The sequence below is a fragment of the Antechinus flavipes genome, chromosome 4, assembly GCF_016432865.1.
Source record: "Antechinus flavipes isolate AdamAnt ecotype Samford, QLD, Australia chromosome 4, AdamAnt_v2, whole genome shotgun sequence".
Lineage (NCBI taxonomy): Eukaryota > Metazoa > Chordata > Mammalia > Dasyuromorphia > Dasyuridae > Antechinus > Antechinus flavipes.
The window spans coordinates 167,604,901-167,619,594 of NC_067401.1; the positions used below are offsets into that span (position 1 = coordinate 167,604,901).

A 14,694-nucleotide genomic window follows, 5' to 3' on the forward strand; every position below is an offset into this window, starting at 1 on the left:
GGAAGACAAAGACAAATTAAACCCCACCTTAACCCATCACCAAAAAAGAAAAGTCACTTCTCTCAGTTTCTCCTCAGTAAAAGAAGGGTCTCATATTATAATATTAAGGATTATGTTATTATACATTACAATTTTATAATAACACTTTATAATATTATTCTAGTAAGTGACTTGCAAGGTTCTTTTCAGCCCTGATAAAAAATGATCTCTTTACAATGTGTCACAACAGAATGCAATGAGATCACATACCTGTGATTCTTCTGTTTGTATCAGAAAATCACTTAGCAATATTTACAATCACAAGAATAATGGAAACCATAAATTAAAAGAGTTAAAAGGGCTCAAACTATTTAATTCTACCATATTATCTTCTGCAAGAAAAACCAAGGCTCCAGAGAGGGGAGAGAGGAAAGTGGTATTTACCCTTTAATCAACTGAAGACACTACTGAAGAAGTGTTCAGGGGTACTTTATTTGGAGAAATTCTAAATAGATGATAATAGCAGGAAGATATCAGGGGGCAGAATCTCAAGAAGCTAGTTTTTTAATGGGTGTTCATCAGGTATAGCTATACATGGAGGAAAGCTTAGTGGAAATTTCCAACTGGGAAAGTTTCCACACTACTCAACATTTTCAGGATACCCCTGTATTTAGACAAAGATTAAAGTAATTCATAGGTTCAAGAGTAAAAGGAACCTCAAAGTTCACCCAGTGTAACCACTGCATTTTACAGACAGGAAAACTGAGATGCAAAGAAGTTAAATAACTTGCCTAATATCAGCCTTTTGATTAACTAGCATTTCTTCAATATCTACTATGTGCCAGATATTGTGCTAAGGACTAGTAGGCATCATGAATGGATGCCCATCAATTGGAGAATGGTTGAGTAAATTGTGGTATATGAACGTTATGGAATATTATTGTTCTGTAAGGAATGATCAGCAGGATGAATAGAGAGGCTTGGAGAGACTTACATGAACTGATGCTAAGTGAAATGAGCAGAACCAGGAGATCATTATATACCTCAACAACGATACTGTATGAGGATGTATTCTGATGGAAGTGGATCTCTTCGACAAAGAGATCAAACTCAGTTTCAATTGATCAATGATGTACAGAAGCAGCTACACCCAAAGAAAGAACACTGGGAAGTGAACGTAAACTGTTTGCATTTTTGTTTTTCTTCCTGGGTTATTTCTACCTTCTGAATCCAATTCTCTCTGTGCAACAAGAGAACTGTTCGGTTCTGCACACACATATTGTATCAGGGATATACTTAACCTATTTAACATGTATAGGACTGCTTGCCATCTGGGGGAGGGGGTGGAGGAAGGGAGGGGAAAAATCAGAACAGAAGTGAGTGCAAGGGATAATGCTGTAAAAAAATTACCCTGGTATGGGTTCTGTCAATAAAAATTTAAAAAAAAAAAAAAAAAAAAGGGACTAGTAGGCATCAAAGAAGGGATTTGAATCTAAGTCCTCTGACCCCAGAGTAAGTGCTTCATCCACTACTAAATCCAATATACTAAAATGAACCTCTTCATAGGTTTATTTTATTTTGTGCCTATTATATGTATAATCAGGCAGCTGAGTGGCACATAATGCCAGGTTTGAAGCCAGGAAAACTCATCACCATGAGTTCAAATCCTGACCCTGGCACTTAATTAGCTGTGTGATCTCAGGCAATCCATTTAATCCTCTGTACTTAATTAATCCTCTGTTCAATGTAATCCTCTGTACAAAAGAAATGGCAGTATTATCTTTACCAAGAAAACCCCAAAATGGAGTCACAGAGAGTCAGGCACAACTGAAAAACAACTGAAGAACAACAACAAATGTATAATCTCCACAAAAGTTCTCCTCTGTTGCTACATTTTGGAAATTATGCCAGCAGAACATGTATTATGACAGTTTCTCTCAAAATAGAAAAGTTTCGAGCACAATTCTACCTGAAAACCAGCTAACCAAATATGGAGAAGATAAAACAAACCACTAGGTAATGAATTCTGTGGCTTCAGTGAACCACAAAACAAGAATATAAAAACAGCCATTCACTTTCTGTGTGTCCTTCTACTTTTAAATAACTACACTTAAATTTAAAAATCCATATGTTTTACAACTCTGAGATACCACTACATACCTGTCAGATTGGCTAGAATGACAGTGAAAGATAATGTGGAATGTTGGAGAGAATGTGAGAAAACAGGGACACTGATACATTGTTGGTGGAATTGTGAACACATCCAGCCATTCTGGAGAGCAATTTGGAACTATGCTCAAAAAGTTATCAAACTGTGCATACCCTTTGATCCAGCAGTGTTTCTACTGGGCTTTATACCCCAAAGAGATCTTAAAGAAGGGAAAGGGACCTGTATGTGCCAAAATGTTTGTGGCGGCCCTGTTTGTAGTGGCTAGAAGCTGGAAAATGAATGGATGCCTATCAAAATGGTTGAGTAAATTGTGGTATATGAACATTATGGAATATTATTGTTCTGTAAGAAATGACCAGCAGGATGACTACAGAGAGGACTGGCGAGACTTCCATGAACTGATGCTAAGTGAAATGAGCAGAACCAGGAGATCATTATATACCTCAACAATGATACTGTTTGAGGATGTATTCTGATGGAAGTGGATCTCTTCAAGAAAGAGAGCTAATTCAATTTCAATTGATCAAGGATGGGCAGAAGCATCTACACCCAAAGAAAGAACACTGGGAGATGAATATAAACTGCTTGCATTTTTGTTTTTCCTCCCGGATTATTTATACCTTCTGAATTCAATTCTCCCTGTGCAACAAGAAAACTGTTCGGTTCTGCACACATATATTATATCCAGGATATACTGTAACTTATTCAACATGTAAAGGATTGCTTGCCATCTGGGGGAGGGAGTGGAGGGAGGGAGGGGAAAAATCGGAACAGAAGTGAATGCAAGGGATAATGCTGTAAAAAATTACCCTGACATGAGTTCTATCAATAAAAAGTTATTTAAAAAAAAAAATCCATATGTTTTGTCCTGAACATTTTGGAAAAGAAGCTATGTGGTACCATCGTTAAGGCATTGGACTTGGAAGTCAAGAACACCAACTTTAAATCCAATTTCAGATATTAATTAGCTCCAAGACCTGGACAAGTCATTTAATCATTCCCCTCTAACTCCTGAGTCTATGAGACTCTGACACAATTTCTCAGAAGGTAAAAACTTTGAGAATGTTAAAAATAAAGGCAAGTGGTAGCCTAATCTTTCAAATAATTTTGTGTGAAGCCTAATCTGACACGTAGAAGGAATTAAAGATGCATCTTTTTTTAAAAATTAATTTTTTAAATTAAACACCAAAATGGGGAACATAAAAAGTTGTATATAAAACCAGTAATTTTCATTTTATGCCATTTCTTTTTAAGTACATAATAAATCCCACACATTACTGTCAAAATTATTCTTCTTCCCAATGCTGCTTTCTAAATTTCCTACTATTTTCTCTTGTATATTTTTAAAATACTAGAATGATAATCTTTTGGGGGTGGGTATAACTATTGCCCATAAGCTTCCCTCATTCTTCCCCACCTCAATTTAAAAAGGTGAGAAAAAAGAATTTTTGCAATAAATAAGCATAATTAAGCAAAGCAAATCTATACAGTATCATGTTCAAAAATGTCTACCTTATTCTACACCCTGAATCCATTAAGACCTGTCAAATAATATGCTTCATAAAAAATGCTCTGGAGCTATGATTGGTCATTTCATTGATTAGAGTTCTTAAATCTTTCACAATACATTTGACTAAACAGGGAAATAAAAGGATAAAAATAATGTTAAGGGCAGGAAGGAAGGATGAAGTATATTCATATGCAAGAAAAAAACTTTTCTGACCCCACAGGAAAGGTATTGCAAAAATCACACCTAGGAAACACAAGTCCTTGATAAATATTCATAAAAGAAACATATTAGGTCTTTGATAAGTTTCTTGGAATAAAGCAATTGGGATACTAGATATCAGAAAAATGCCAACTTATAAATTCGACTTTTCTTAAAGCACTAACTAAAAGGGGAAATTTTTATAGAGACCATACCCTTTTCAAGAACAGTTGCCTTCAAAATTATTCCTTTACACAAGGACAGTTATATTAACCAGTTTTATTTAGCAAACTAAGTTAGCAATTATTATATCAAACTTATTAGAAATAGGAGCTGTTACCCATGTGTTTGGATATAAAACAGATGTCCATCAATTTGGGAAATAGAAACAAACTATGTGCAAATGGAAAAATGTGCATGGAAGACTTATTTGAACTGATACAAAGTGAAATGAATAAAACCAGGAAAATTACACACAATGGCTATAACAAAATCAAACTGGGAAAAAAAAGTTTTGAAATTGTAATTGCTCTGCTTAGTCAGAAAGATAGAAGTATACACCTCTTCCTCATCACCTCCTTTGTAGGGATGAAGTCTTATGGAGATGGAATATTACATAAAATGTGGGTCTTAATTAATGAGCTGGTTAGTTTTGATAAAGTGATTTTTTTTCTCCTTTTTTATTTAAGTTTCTTTTATTCATTCTATCTTTGGGATAACTCTGGAAAAAGATTTAAGAAGACACGTATTAAAAAATATAGGCAATGTAAAAATAAAAAATATTGCTTTTTAAAAGAAAAATTAGACAGCAATGATATGGGACTTAGTCTTTGAGAACAAGTAAAAAAAGCATAAACTTATAGACAAGAAGCAACATAATCTTTCATAATCTTTTATAACCCATTACCATTAAAGATCAAACTAAATTGGTGCCAAGATGGCAGAATTCATCATGCTCTCCCCCAAAGTACTCCAAATTCCTTTAAATAATGACTAAAAAAATTTTAGAGCATCAGAACACACAAAAAGATGGAGTTAAAAAATTTTCCAGCCAAAGACAATTTAGAGGGTTAGCAGGAAAGGTCTGTGGCACGAGGATGGGAGTCCAACATGAAGTCCCAATGCAGGCCACACCAGCACAGTCCCACCCCAATCCCAGCAAAGCAAGAACAGGCATATGGACCTCATACCAAATGTAGGAGTGGGCAGTCTTGGCTATGGCAGCTTCTGGAGGCCTTAGCTCACAGGAAGACTCTTTACTAGCACTGAGGAAGAAATGTGTTGCTTTAGCACACTAAATCTTACAGCTACAGGGGGGCAGAGACACCTTAACAGTTGTAGGGATTGCAGTCAGGGTCCTAGTAGGATCTCTGAAAACAGCTGCACAAAACCCCTAAAGTTTAGTACAGTGCATCCTCCACACTGGAAACAGACTGTTGGACTAAAGACTTCTTTAAAAAAAAGACTTAAAAGCTCAGTAACAGCCTAGGAAAATGAATAGATAACAGGAAAAGATCATGATCATTGAAAGTTACTATAAGAGCAGCTAGGTAGTGCAGTGGATAGAGCACCAGCCCTGAAGTCAGGAAGTCCTGAGTTCAAATTTGACCTCAGACACTTAACACTTCCTAGGTGTGTGACCCTGGGCAAGTCACTTAACCCCAAATTGCCTCAGCAAAAAACAACAACAAAAAAGTTACTTATGATGACATCAAGAAGATCAAAACACATTCAGAAGAAGATAAAGTCAAAGACCCTACATCTTCCAAGAACACTAAGAATTGATTTCAGGCCATGAAAAAGCTTAAAAGGGATTTTGAAAATCAAGTAAGAGAGACAGACAAAAAAATCAGGAAAAGAATTGAGAGTGGTGCAAAAGAAAATACAAAATACTAATAAGGAGAAGAATGCCTTAAGAAGCAAAATTGGCCAAATGATAAAGGAGATACAAAAACTCACTGAGGAAAATAAGTTCTTTAAAATTAGAATTGAGCAAATGGAAGCTAATGAGTTTATGAGAAATTAAGATGCAATAAAGGAAATACAAAAGAATGAAAAAATACAAAAAAAAAAAAAAAGTGAAATATCTCACTAGAAAAATAAACTGACCTGGGAAATAAATCAAGGAGAGAAAATTTTAAAGTTATTGGTCCACTTGAAAGTCATGATCAAAAAAAAGAGCCTAGACACCATGTTTCAAGAACTTATCAAGGAAAACTGTCCTGGGACAGTTAGGTGGTGCAGTAAATAGAGCACCAGCCCTGAAATCAAGAGGACCTGAGTTCAAAGGCTTCAGATGTAGAGGGCGGAACTCTGAAGAAATATACTTGTTTCAAGTAAGCTCAGTGGAGAAGTCCCTATGACCTGGAAATAGTGGGAATACAAAAATAGACAAGCAGAAAAGGTAAGGGCTAAACTAGTCACTTTCATTTTTTAGGTGAAATGGGGCAAATACTAAGAAAAGAATCTCCTCCACCCCAAGGGAAGCATGTAGAATGTATAGTTAAGTTAATAAAGAAGCAAGATTTGTTGGTAATATGGAAGCAGATCACTGGACTTTTAAATATATTAGAATGCATCTCTTCTTGGCTATCTAAGGAAGAAAAATTAGAACCAGATACGTGGGAACTAGTGGGAGAGCAATTAATTGAACATTATGAAGCTATGGGTCCTGATTCAATTTCTGAAGAAACAAACATTCCTTATGTACAATATAATAAAATTGGCTTTAAAGAATCCCACATATATAAATATTATGGAATATTATTGTTTGGTAAGAAATGACCAACAGGATGATTTCAGAAAAGCCTGGAGAGACTTACACAAACTGATGCTGAGTGAAAAGAGCAGGACCAGGAGATCATTATATACTTCAACAACAATACTATATGATGATCAATTCTGATGGACGTGGCTCTCCTCAACAATGAGGTGAACCAAATCAGTTCCAACAGAGCAGTAATGAATTGAACCAGCTACACCCAGCAAAAGAACTCTGGGAAATGAGTGTGAACCATTACATAACATTCCCAATCCCTCTATTTTTGTCCAACTGCACTTTTGATTTCCTTCACAGGTTAATTGTACACTATTTCAAAGTCCGATTCTTCTTGTACAGCAAAATAACTGTATGGATATGTATACATATATTGTATTTAACATATTTAACATGTATTGGTCTACCTGCCATCTGGGGGAGGGGGGTAGGGGAGGAGGAAGGAGAGGGAAAATTGGAACAAAAGGTTTTGCAATTGTCAATGCTGAAAAATCACCCATGCATATATCTTCTTGTAAATAAAAAGCTATTAAAAAAAAAACAATTCCCTATTTTTTGTTTTATGAGAACACGATTATTTTTTTTCCCCCAACAGCATGGTCATTAAGTTTGTCTAATATTGTGAAGGAGCTGTTAACTGAATCTGAATGCTGAGGAATGGAAATAGCACTATCAAAGTCTATCCCATCCTATTCCTCTGAATGGTTGCAGGGTGATATGCTATAGCAGCTGTTGAATCTTGTGAGATGTAATTTGCTCATCACAATAGTTCATCATGGAGGCAAACTTTCTGACAAATGGAGAAAATGACAGTCAGAACAGGCATTTTTCATAAATCTTTCATCAGTCTCCTGGCTCAGCCCTTTGATATGTTGGCCCATTTTAATTACCCCAACTGAAAAAGTCTTACTGGGTCTTCTCTCCCTTTCCTTCCCTTCGAGTTAGCAAAGGAACTCTCCTGGAAGGATTCCTACTCAAGAACAGGTCTTAAGCGCTACTGCTGCCGCTGCTTCTCTATTTCTTGTGTTCCTGTTCGGGCACCATTTGCTCCCAGAGCCTAGTGGCTGCTGGATGTTACAGGAGCCATCTGCTAGTAGTTGCTGGGCTTCTAATTCTGACCAGCAGAATAAGATCCCTTCGTGTGAGAAGATGATAATACAATGAAACTGAGAGGCAGTTGCATTCTCTGACTTCTCTCCTCTTCCCTCTTGCCTCAGATTTATTTCATTCCCAATTCACTAGCAACACCTGCATTAATAAATGCTGATTTGCAATTTCTTCAAGTGTGTTGTGATTCACAGCTGTGGGGGACTTCTGCACCTTACTGGTATAGTCCCCTTTAACCCTTTATAGCTTTTCTGGGTTTCGCACTTAGGTATGGTTCTCAACACTATTGTCTTGTTAATAAATTATTAATTCAGTAGGAAATGACTAACCACCATTACTAGTTTCTTCCTTTTTTAATCCTTACTGGATGTTTTTTTCACTTACTGATGTCAATAATTCCACATCAACTTACTTTACAGGATAAGCAGCTGTTTGCTTCTCAGAACATCTATTTCTTCCTATTTGGGGACAGTTTTAAGTACTAAATATTCAGGAATCCTCACATTCTCTGTGACACCTTCTACATTCCAATCTCTGACAGTAATTAGTCAGGATGCCCCTTTAGCTCTTCTCAATTTCTAATATGAAAGCATGTCTACTTTTTTCCTCAAAGAATACTTCATTCTCCTTTATCTGGAGAGCAAACTTCCTTTTTGCAAGGAATTCCTTGAGTCTTTTTCTCTTCTGTTCTACTGAGAACAGCCTACACCAGGGGTCCTCAAACTACAGCCTGGGCCAGATGCAGCAGCTGGGGAGGATTAGCCCCCTCACCCAGGGCTATGAAGTCTCTTTATTTAAAGGCCCACAAAACAAAGTTTTTGTTTTTACCCGGTCCTCCAACGCTCTGAGGGACAGTGAACTGGCCCCCTATTTAAAAAGTTTGAGGACTCCTGGCCTACACTTTTGAGTACAGATAATAGTCACTTCACTATAGCAGAAATACTAAAATTACATCTTATGTGGGTTATTGCAAAATTTTCCCTGCTAACAATACTTGCTAAAAGTAAAATCGTTAAGGTTTTGTTTTTCCTGCAATGCTGTCCTAGAAAGATACTGCAGCAAATTGAACAGAATTCACAAATATTACTTCATGCATGTTTATGTGAATTTTTTCTATGAATGTTTAAAATTGGTCAGAACACTGTCATATCATGTTATATCATTTAAAATCTTTCAAAGAGCATGCCCTTTTCAATCACAGTATCAATAAATTATACTGGGAAAAGAAAGAAACCAATTAGGGAAAGGTCACTTAAATATCAAGTTATCAGAAACTGAAGCACAATCTAGATAGTAATAGTGCTACTGTATAGTTTATTTTCTCCACTGTTTCACACTTGTTTCAAAGATTGCATTTAAAATTGTGAAGAGCTGTATGTCATCATCTTCTACCTCTACCAATATTTGGCCAACATGGGTTGTTGGTCACTACACATAGAGATAAGTCTCTCAGGAGACAAAAAAAATAATTTTTTAAAATGTCACTCGTCTTTAATCTTAACTCTCAAGCAACACTAAGGATAAAAATATAGAAAAGGCAGTTTTATCCTTTCATCTCTTCAAAAATGTCTATCACCAGAAACAAATACCAGATTCAAAATACTTGATACTACTGAGGTTAAACTGCAATGATGGCAATACAATCAAAACTTTCCAGATCATCCCTACTAAAGTAGAGCAAATAGTAATCAACTGATCTTTTCCACTAACACTCTAATTTAGCAAATTCAAGTAATAGCTCCTATATTTTGCTTCCAGATAAAATACAGTATTAAATGATATTGTAAAATGTAATATAATAATGTATGTATATTATGAATGAGTGGATCAGACAATAATAATTACAGTGGTCATCCCATCCAACTTTAATAATACTGGTGGAATATTCACTATGAAAAAGCATTGTGGAGAGTTAGGAGGGGAAATGAACATATTCTCTCTCATGTTCGTCCTCCAGGTCCATATGATCTAATTGAGAAATGACAAGGCACAAAAAAGTTCATATATTCTTGAAAGACAGGCACTCACAAATCTATGTATCAATTAAGTCTATTTTCAGGAAGATTCAAAGAATGGCAAATGTAACCAAACAGAAGAATGAAAAACATAGAGAGAAAGAAGGACAATGAGACCAATATAATAGTCAAGTCAAAAAACATCATGGAAATTAACCTCCATATCTTCAAAGATGAGTAGAAAAATCCTAGGTTGGTAGAAAAGGGACAGAAAGACAATAGAAAAGCATGTTCTCTGGCAATGGAGTAAAGATGGAAGAATAAGAATAATAGTATTACAGTTTAACTAACAGACTACACACCGTTTACAAAGATTTAGAAAATGCACTAGACAGAATTTTGATGAGGAAAGCCAAGAAACAGACACAGCAAATCGTTTTCCCAGTATAGAACAGCTTAGGGAGACAGCCAGTGGGATATAGGGAATGAGACCTTGCTAGGAATGTACATGAAATATCCATTACCCAAGGACTTAAAAGAAAGGGTAGTAGGAGAAAGTAACTCTTTGAAAATCATAAGTGACAAATTGAAAGCTAATGACTCCAGGAGACAACAAGAAATAATCAAAGTTAAAAGACTGAAAAAAGAAGAAAATATGAAAAATATCATAGAAAGAGAGACAACCTAAGAATCATTATACTACATGAATGCCATGAACAAAAAAGTCTGTACATCCTATTCTTAAGAAATCATAAAAGAAAATTGTCCAGATATCTTAGAACCAGAGGCAAAGCAAAAATCCATAGAATGCACCAGTCATTTCTTGAAGAAATTCCAAAATAAAAATTCCCAGGAATATTATATAGCCCAGATTCAGAGCTCCCAACAAAAGAAAAAAACAATACTACCAGCAGTCAGAAAGAAAATAGTAAGGAACCACAGTCTTGATCACACAAAATCAAATAGGCACACACAATATATGGGAACAGATAATTTGGAATGTGATATTCTAGAAGGTAAAGGATAAATAGGCTTACACCAAGAATACTCTAATAAACAAAATTTAATGTAATCCTTCATGGGGAAAAACTTACCTTTAACAAAACAGAGATTTCCCAACATTCCTAATGAAAAGAGTAAAGATGAACAGAAAAATTGGACATAAAAACACAGGAATCAGAAGTCTAAAAAGGTAAACATAAGAAAGAAGGCTTAAAGGACTAAATAAGGTTAAACTGTTTTCCTTCCTATATGGAGAATATTCAGAATTCTATCATCTTCAGGGATCATAGAGACAATGATTCTTAAGATTTTAATAATCTCAAAAGAAGAATGGAAAGGGAAAGGTGAAAGGTGGAGAATGGACAAAACTACTTTACATAAAAAAGGGTGTACAAAGAAAAGTTTATACAACAAGGAGGGAACAAGCAACACTGGAACCTACCCTCACGTGAACTAGTTCAAAGAAGAAAAAATATACAAACATAACTAGGTACTTATTCAACAAGGAAATGAAAAGGAAGGAGAAAGAATAATAACAAAAATAAGTTAAGGGAGATGTTAGTCAGAAGGAAACCAGATCCTTAAAGAGGAGACAGAAGAAGTAAAAAATAAATGTGTAACAGAATAGAATGGAGGAAATAGCAATCTTTTCTATGTGTATGAATGGGATGAACTCAACTACAAAATGAAAGAAGATAACAGAATGAACTAGAAATCACAATCCAGCAATATTTTGCTTACAAGAAACAAACAAGAGACAGAATAACATATACAGAGTTAAAAATAAGGGCGTAGCACTAAAGTGAAGTAAAAAAAAGGCAAAAGAAACTCATTTCAAGTAATGAAAAAAAAAAAACCTAGAAAAAAATGCAGGGAATATTATATATCAACAATCAAAAAACTAGAGTTTCAGCCAAAAATATTATGTTCAGCAAAATTAAGTAAATTCTGAATGAAAAAAAAAAAAAAAAAACCACATTCAACAAACTATCAGCTTTTCAGGAGTTTGCTGCAAACAAACGAACTCAATAAAAAATTTAACATGTAAGAGCCAAAATTAAAGACTAATTTCAAGGTACTCAATAAGAAAAACATATCACATAAGTGGAAATGTAAATCATATCTCTAAGACTGTCATTAGTAATTGGATAGTTCAAAATAAAGATGGGTAGAACTGAATATGATGTAATTAAATAAAGGAAAACCATGTAGGAAAAGAAAAAAATAGCAATTATGCTTTATGAATGAGGTGTGAAAGCAAGAACCAATATAGAGGAATTAGACTGGGGAGGAAATCTGGTAGTTCTGAAACCCTATTCACAGGAGTAACAGCTTAAAAAAGGAAAAACATTCATACACATACACATATATGTATACATATATACATACTCAGCCACAAATATAGGAACTTGCAACTCCTGGACAGCACTGGAAGTAGTGGACAGGGATAGTAGGGTCTGTTGGAGAAGACTGAGGGAACCTCAGTTGATTAGTAATGCCAGGCCCAGTTGTGCTGAGAAGCTGCTCTGGACAAGAAGAAATCAGCATATCCAGCAAATGCAGAACCAGCAAAATTGCTGGCTGCAAGCACTTGCAGAAAGGTGAAGCTTTTGGTTTAGGCTTCCAGGTCAGAGGGTGAACTTAAGTTAGAGGCACCATCTCCTCCAACTTAGAATTAGAGGTGTTTACATTGATAGTTTTCCTTTAAAAAAAAAAAAAATGGAGAAAGAATTCAACCTTAGTAACTTACTATGGGAATAGGAATTGCCAGGATTCCTCTTCAGAAGAGGACAGTAAAGTAAAAAAAGTTTCTTCTACCCCCAAGAGTAACATTCAGTGGCTACCTGCCCAGAAAGAATTTATAGAAGAAATTCAAAATTCAAACGAAAGAAATTGAGGAAAAAGAAAAAAAGAATAAGAACCATCCAAGAAAAACAAAAAGATTATGGGGAAAAAAAGTTAACCATCAGAAAATAAGATACAGAGCCTTAAAAAATAAAATTATTCTTTGAAAATTAGAATTAGGCAAGGGGAAAACCATAAAAAGGTATGAGACTAAGAAATAAACAAAATATAAAGAATGAAAAAAATAAAATGTGAAACACAAGAAAAACAACAAATCTGGAGAAGAGATCAAGAAAAGAAATATGAAAATAATCTGACTACCTGAAAGCTGTGACCAAAAAAAAGAATATTAACACAATAATGCAAGAAATAAAGAAAATTGTCCAGAATTTATAGAACACAAAAGGAAAGAAGAAATAGAAAAAATCCACAAATCACCACCTCAAAGAAATCCTACGTGGAAAACACATAGGAATATTATTGTTAAATTTCAAAACCCTCAAATCAAAGAGAAAACTTTACAAGGAACAAAACAAAAAATTCAAATATGCTGAAGCTACAGTTAGAATTGTACAGGATCTATTAGCAGTTACAATAAAAGACTGCAGGTCCTGAAATGACACATATTGACAATCAAAAGAATTAGGCCTGTAGCCAAAAATATCATATCCAGCAAAACTATTATACTGAACGGAAAAAATGGACATTCAACGAAATTGCAGATTTCAGAACTTTGTCTCAACCAAATCCAAACTTTTAACATATAAAAGCCAACATGAATGATTAATTTCAAGGAACTCAACAAGGAAAATTGCTTATATTTTTACATGGAAATGTATACCATATGACATCAGTAATTAGGTAGCTCAAAAGAAAGACTGAGGCAGAGCCAAGTATGAGCTGACTCTAAAAAGTAAAACTGTCTAAGAAAAGGTAAAATTAATAATTACGCTATACAAATGAGTGAAGTACAAAGAAAGAATCAACACAGAGGCATGAGAAGGGGAGAGAGGGCTGTTAGTACTGAAAACCTACTCAACTTGGATGTGTTAAATAGGGATATTGTTCCACAGGGAACACATATCCAATATGAATACAGTATTCTCCAAAATTGATAAAGAAATAAGGGAGGGGGGAGAAAGGGGGAAGAGGGGGAGGGAAGGGGAGGAGAGAGGAGAGTGTTACACTCTGATCAAGACATTGATCCAATATCATTCCAAAGGACTCATCAGGAAAAATGTTATCCACTTCCAGAGAGAAAACAGATGACCTCTGAGTACAAATTGAAGTGTGATGACTGGGTATTTTAAAATCAGCCGGAGTCAGGAATTCAAGTTAAGGGAAAATCTTCAATCTTTATTCTTTGTGGAGGTGAAGGGGGATGGCGATAGGAATGTGAGTGGCCCCAACACAAACAAGGCCAGCAGTCTCTCTGCCTCTCTCTCCGCTCCTCTCTCTCCACCCACCAAAATTGTCCCTCCATCATTTCCTATATAATACATCAGAACTTGCACAAAGAGTGGGCAGGTGCCATTCTTTCTCCAAGCATATATTAATAGAGTATGGTCCAATTACTATTTAGCCTCACGTGCTTGGGACTTCAGTGCATCAACTCGAGCTTCAGCCCATTACACTGAAGTATATATTTTTTCACTTTATTTTCTATATTTTTTTGGTAACATGGCTAAAATGGAAATGTTTTCCATGATTTCACATGTATACCTGATATCATATTGCCTACCTTCTCAATTGGTGGAGAGATGGGATAGAGAGAGAGTATTTAGAATTCAACTTTTTTAAATGAATGTTAAAAATAGATAACAATCTTTTTTTTTTAAAAAGAAATCACATCAGTAAATGAGCTTATCAAGAAAGCATAAATGGAAAAATATAAGAAGTTCTCTAGATAAACCAAAAGTCTTTAAAGAACAAAATAGAATCATACTCACTTTTTGTGTAGTCCACGACAAGTCTGAGGCATTATCTGGATGGACCTCCTTATTTCCATCAGGTAAATGGTCAACAGTATCCATTGCCAAAGGAAGAGCATTATCACCCTTAAGTTCTTTTCCACATTCTATTTCCACTTCCAAAGTTAGCTGAGATTTGCCGTTCTCTATGGAAGATATAAGCAAATTATTATAGGGAATTA

The 14,694-nt window shown here is 35.1% G+C and overlaps 1 protein-coding gene across 1 annotated transcript in view; it reads right to left on the reverse strand.

Annotated features, from left to right (window-relative positions):
- The window catches only part of RNF213 (ring finger protein 213), a 176,242-nt gene that overhangs the window by 153,239 nt on the left and 8,309 nt on the right, over positions 1-14,694 (reverse strand). Inside the window, exon 3 of the mRNA XM_051995424.1 lies at positions 14,492-14,658. Coding sequence (XP_051851384.1) covers positions 14,492-14,658 — 167 coding nt within the window. The remainder of the gene's footprint in view (positions 1-14,491; positions 14,659-14,694) is intronic.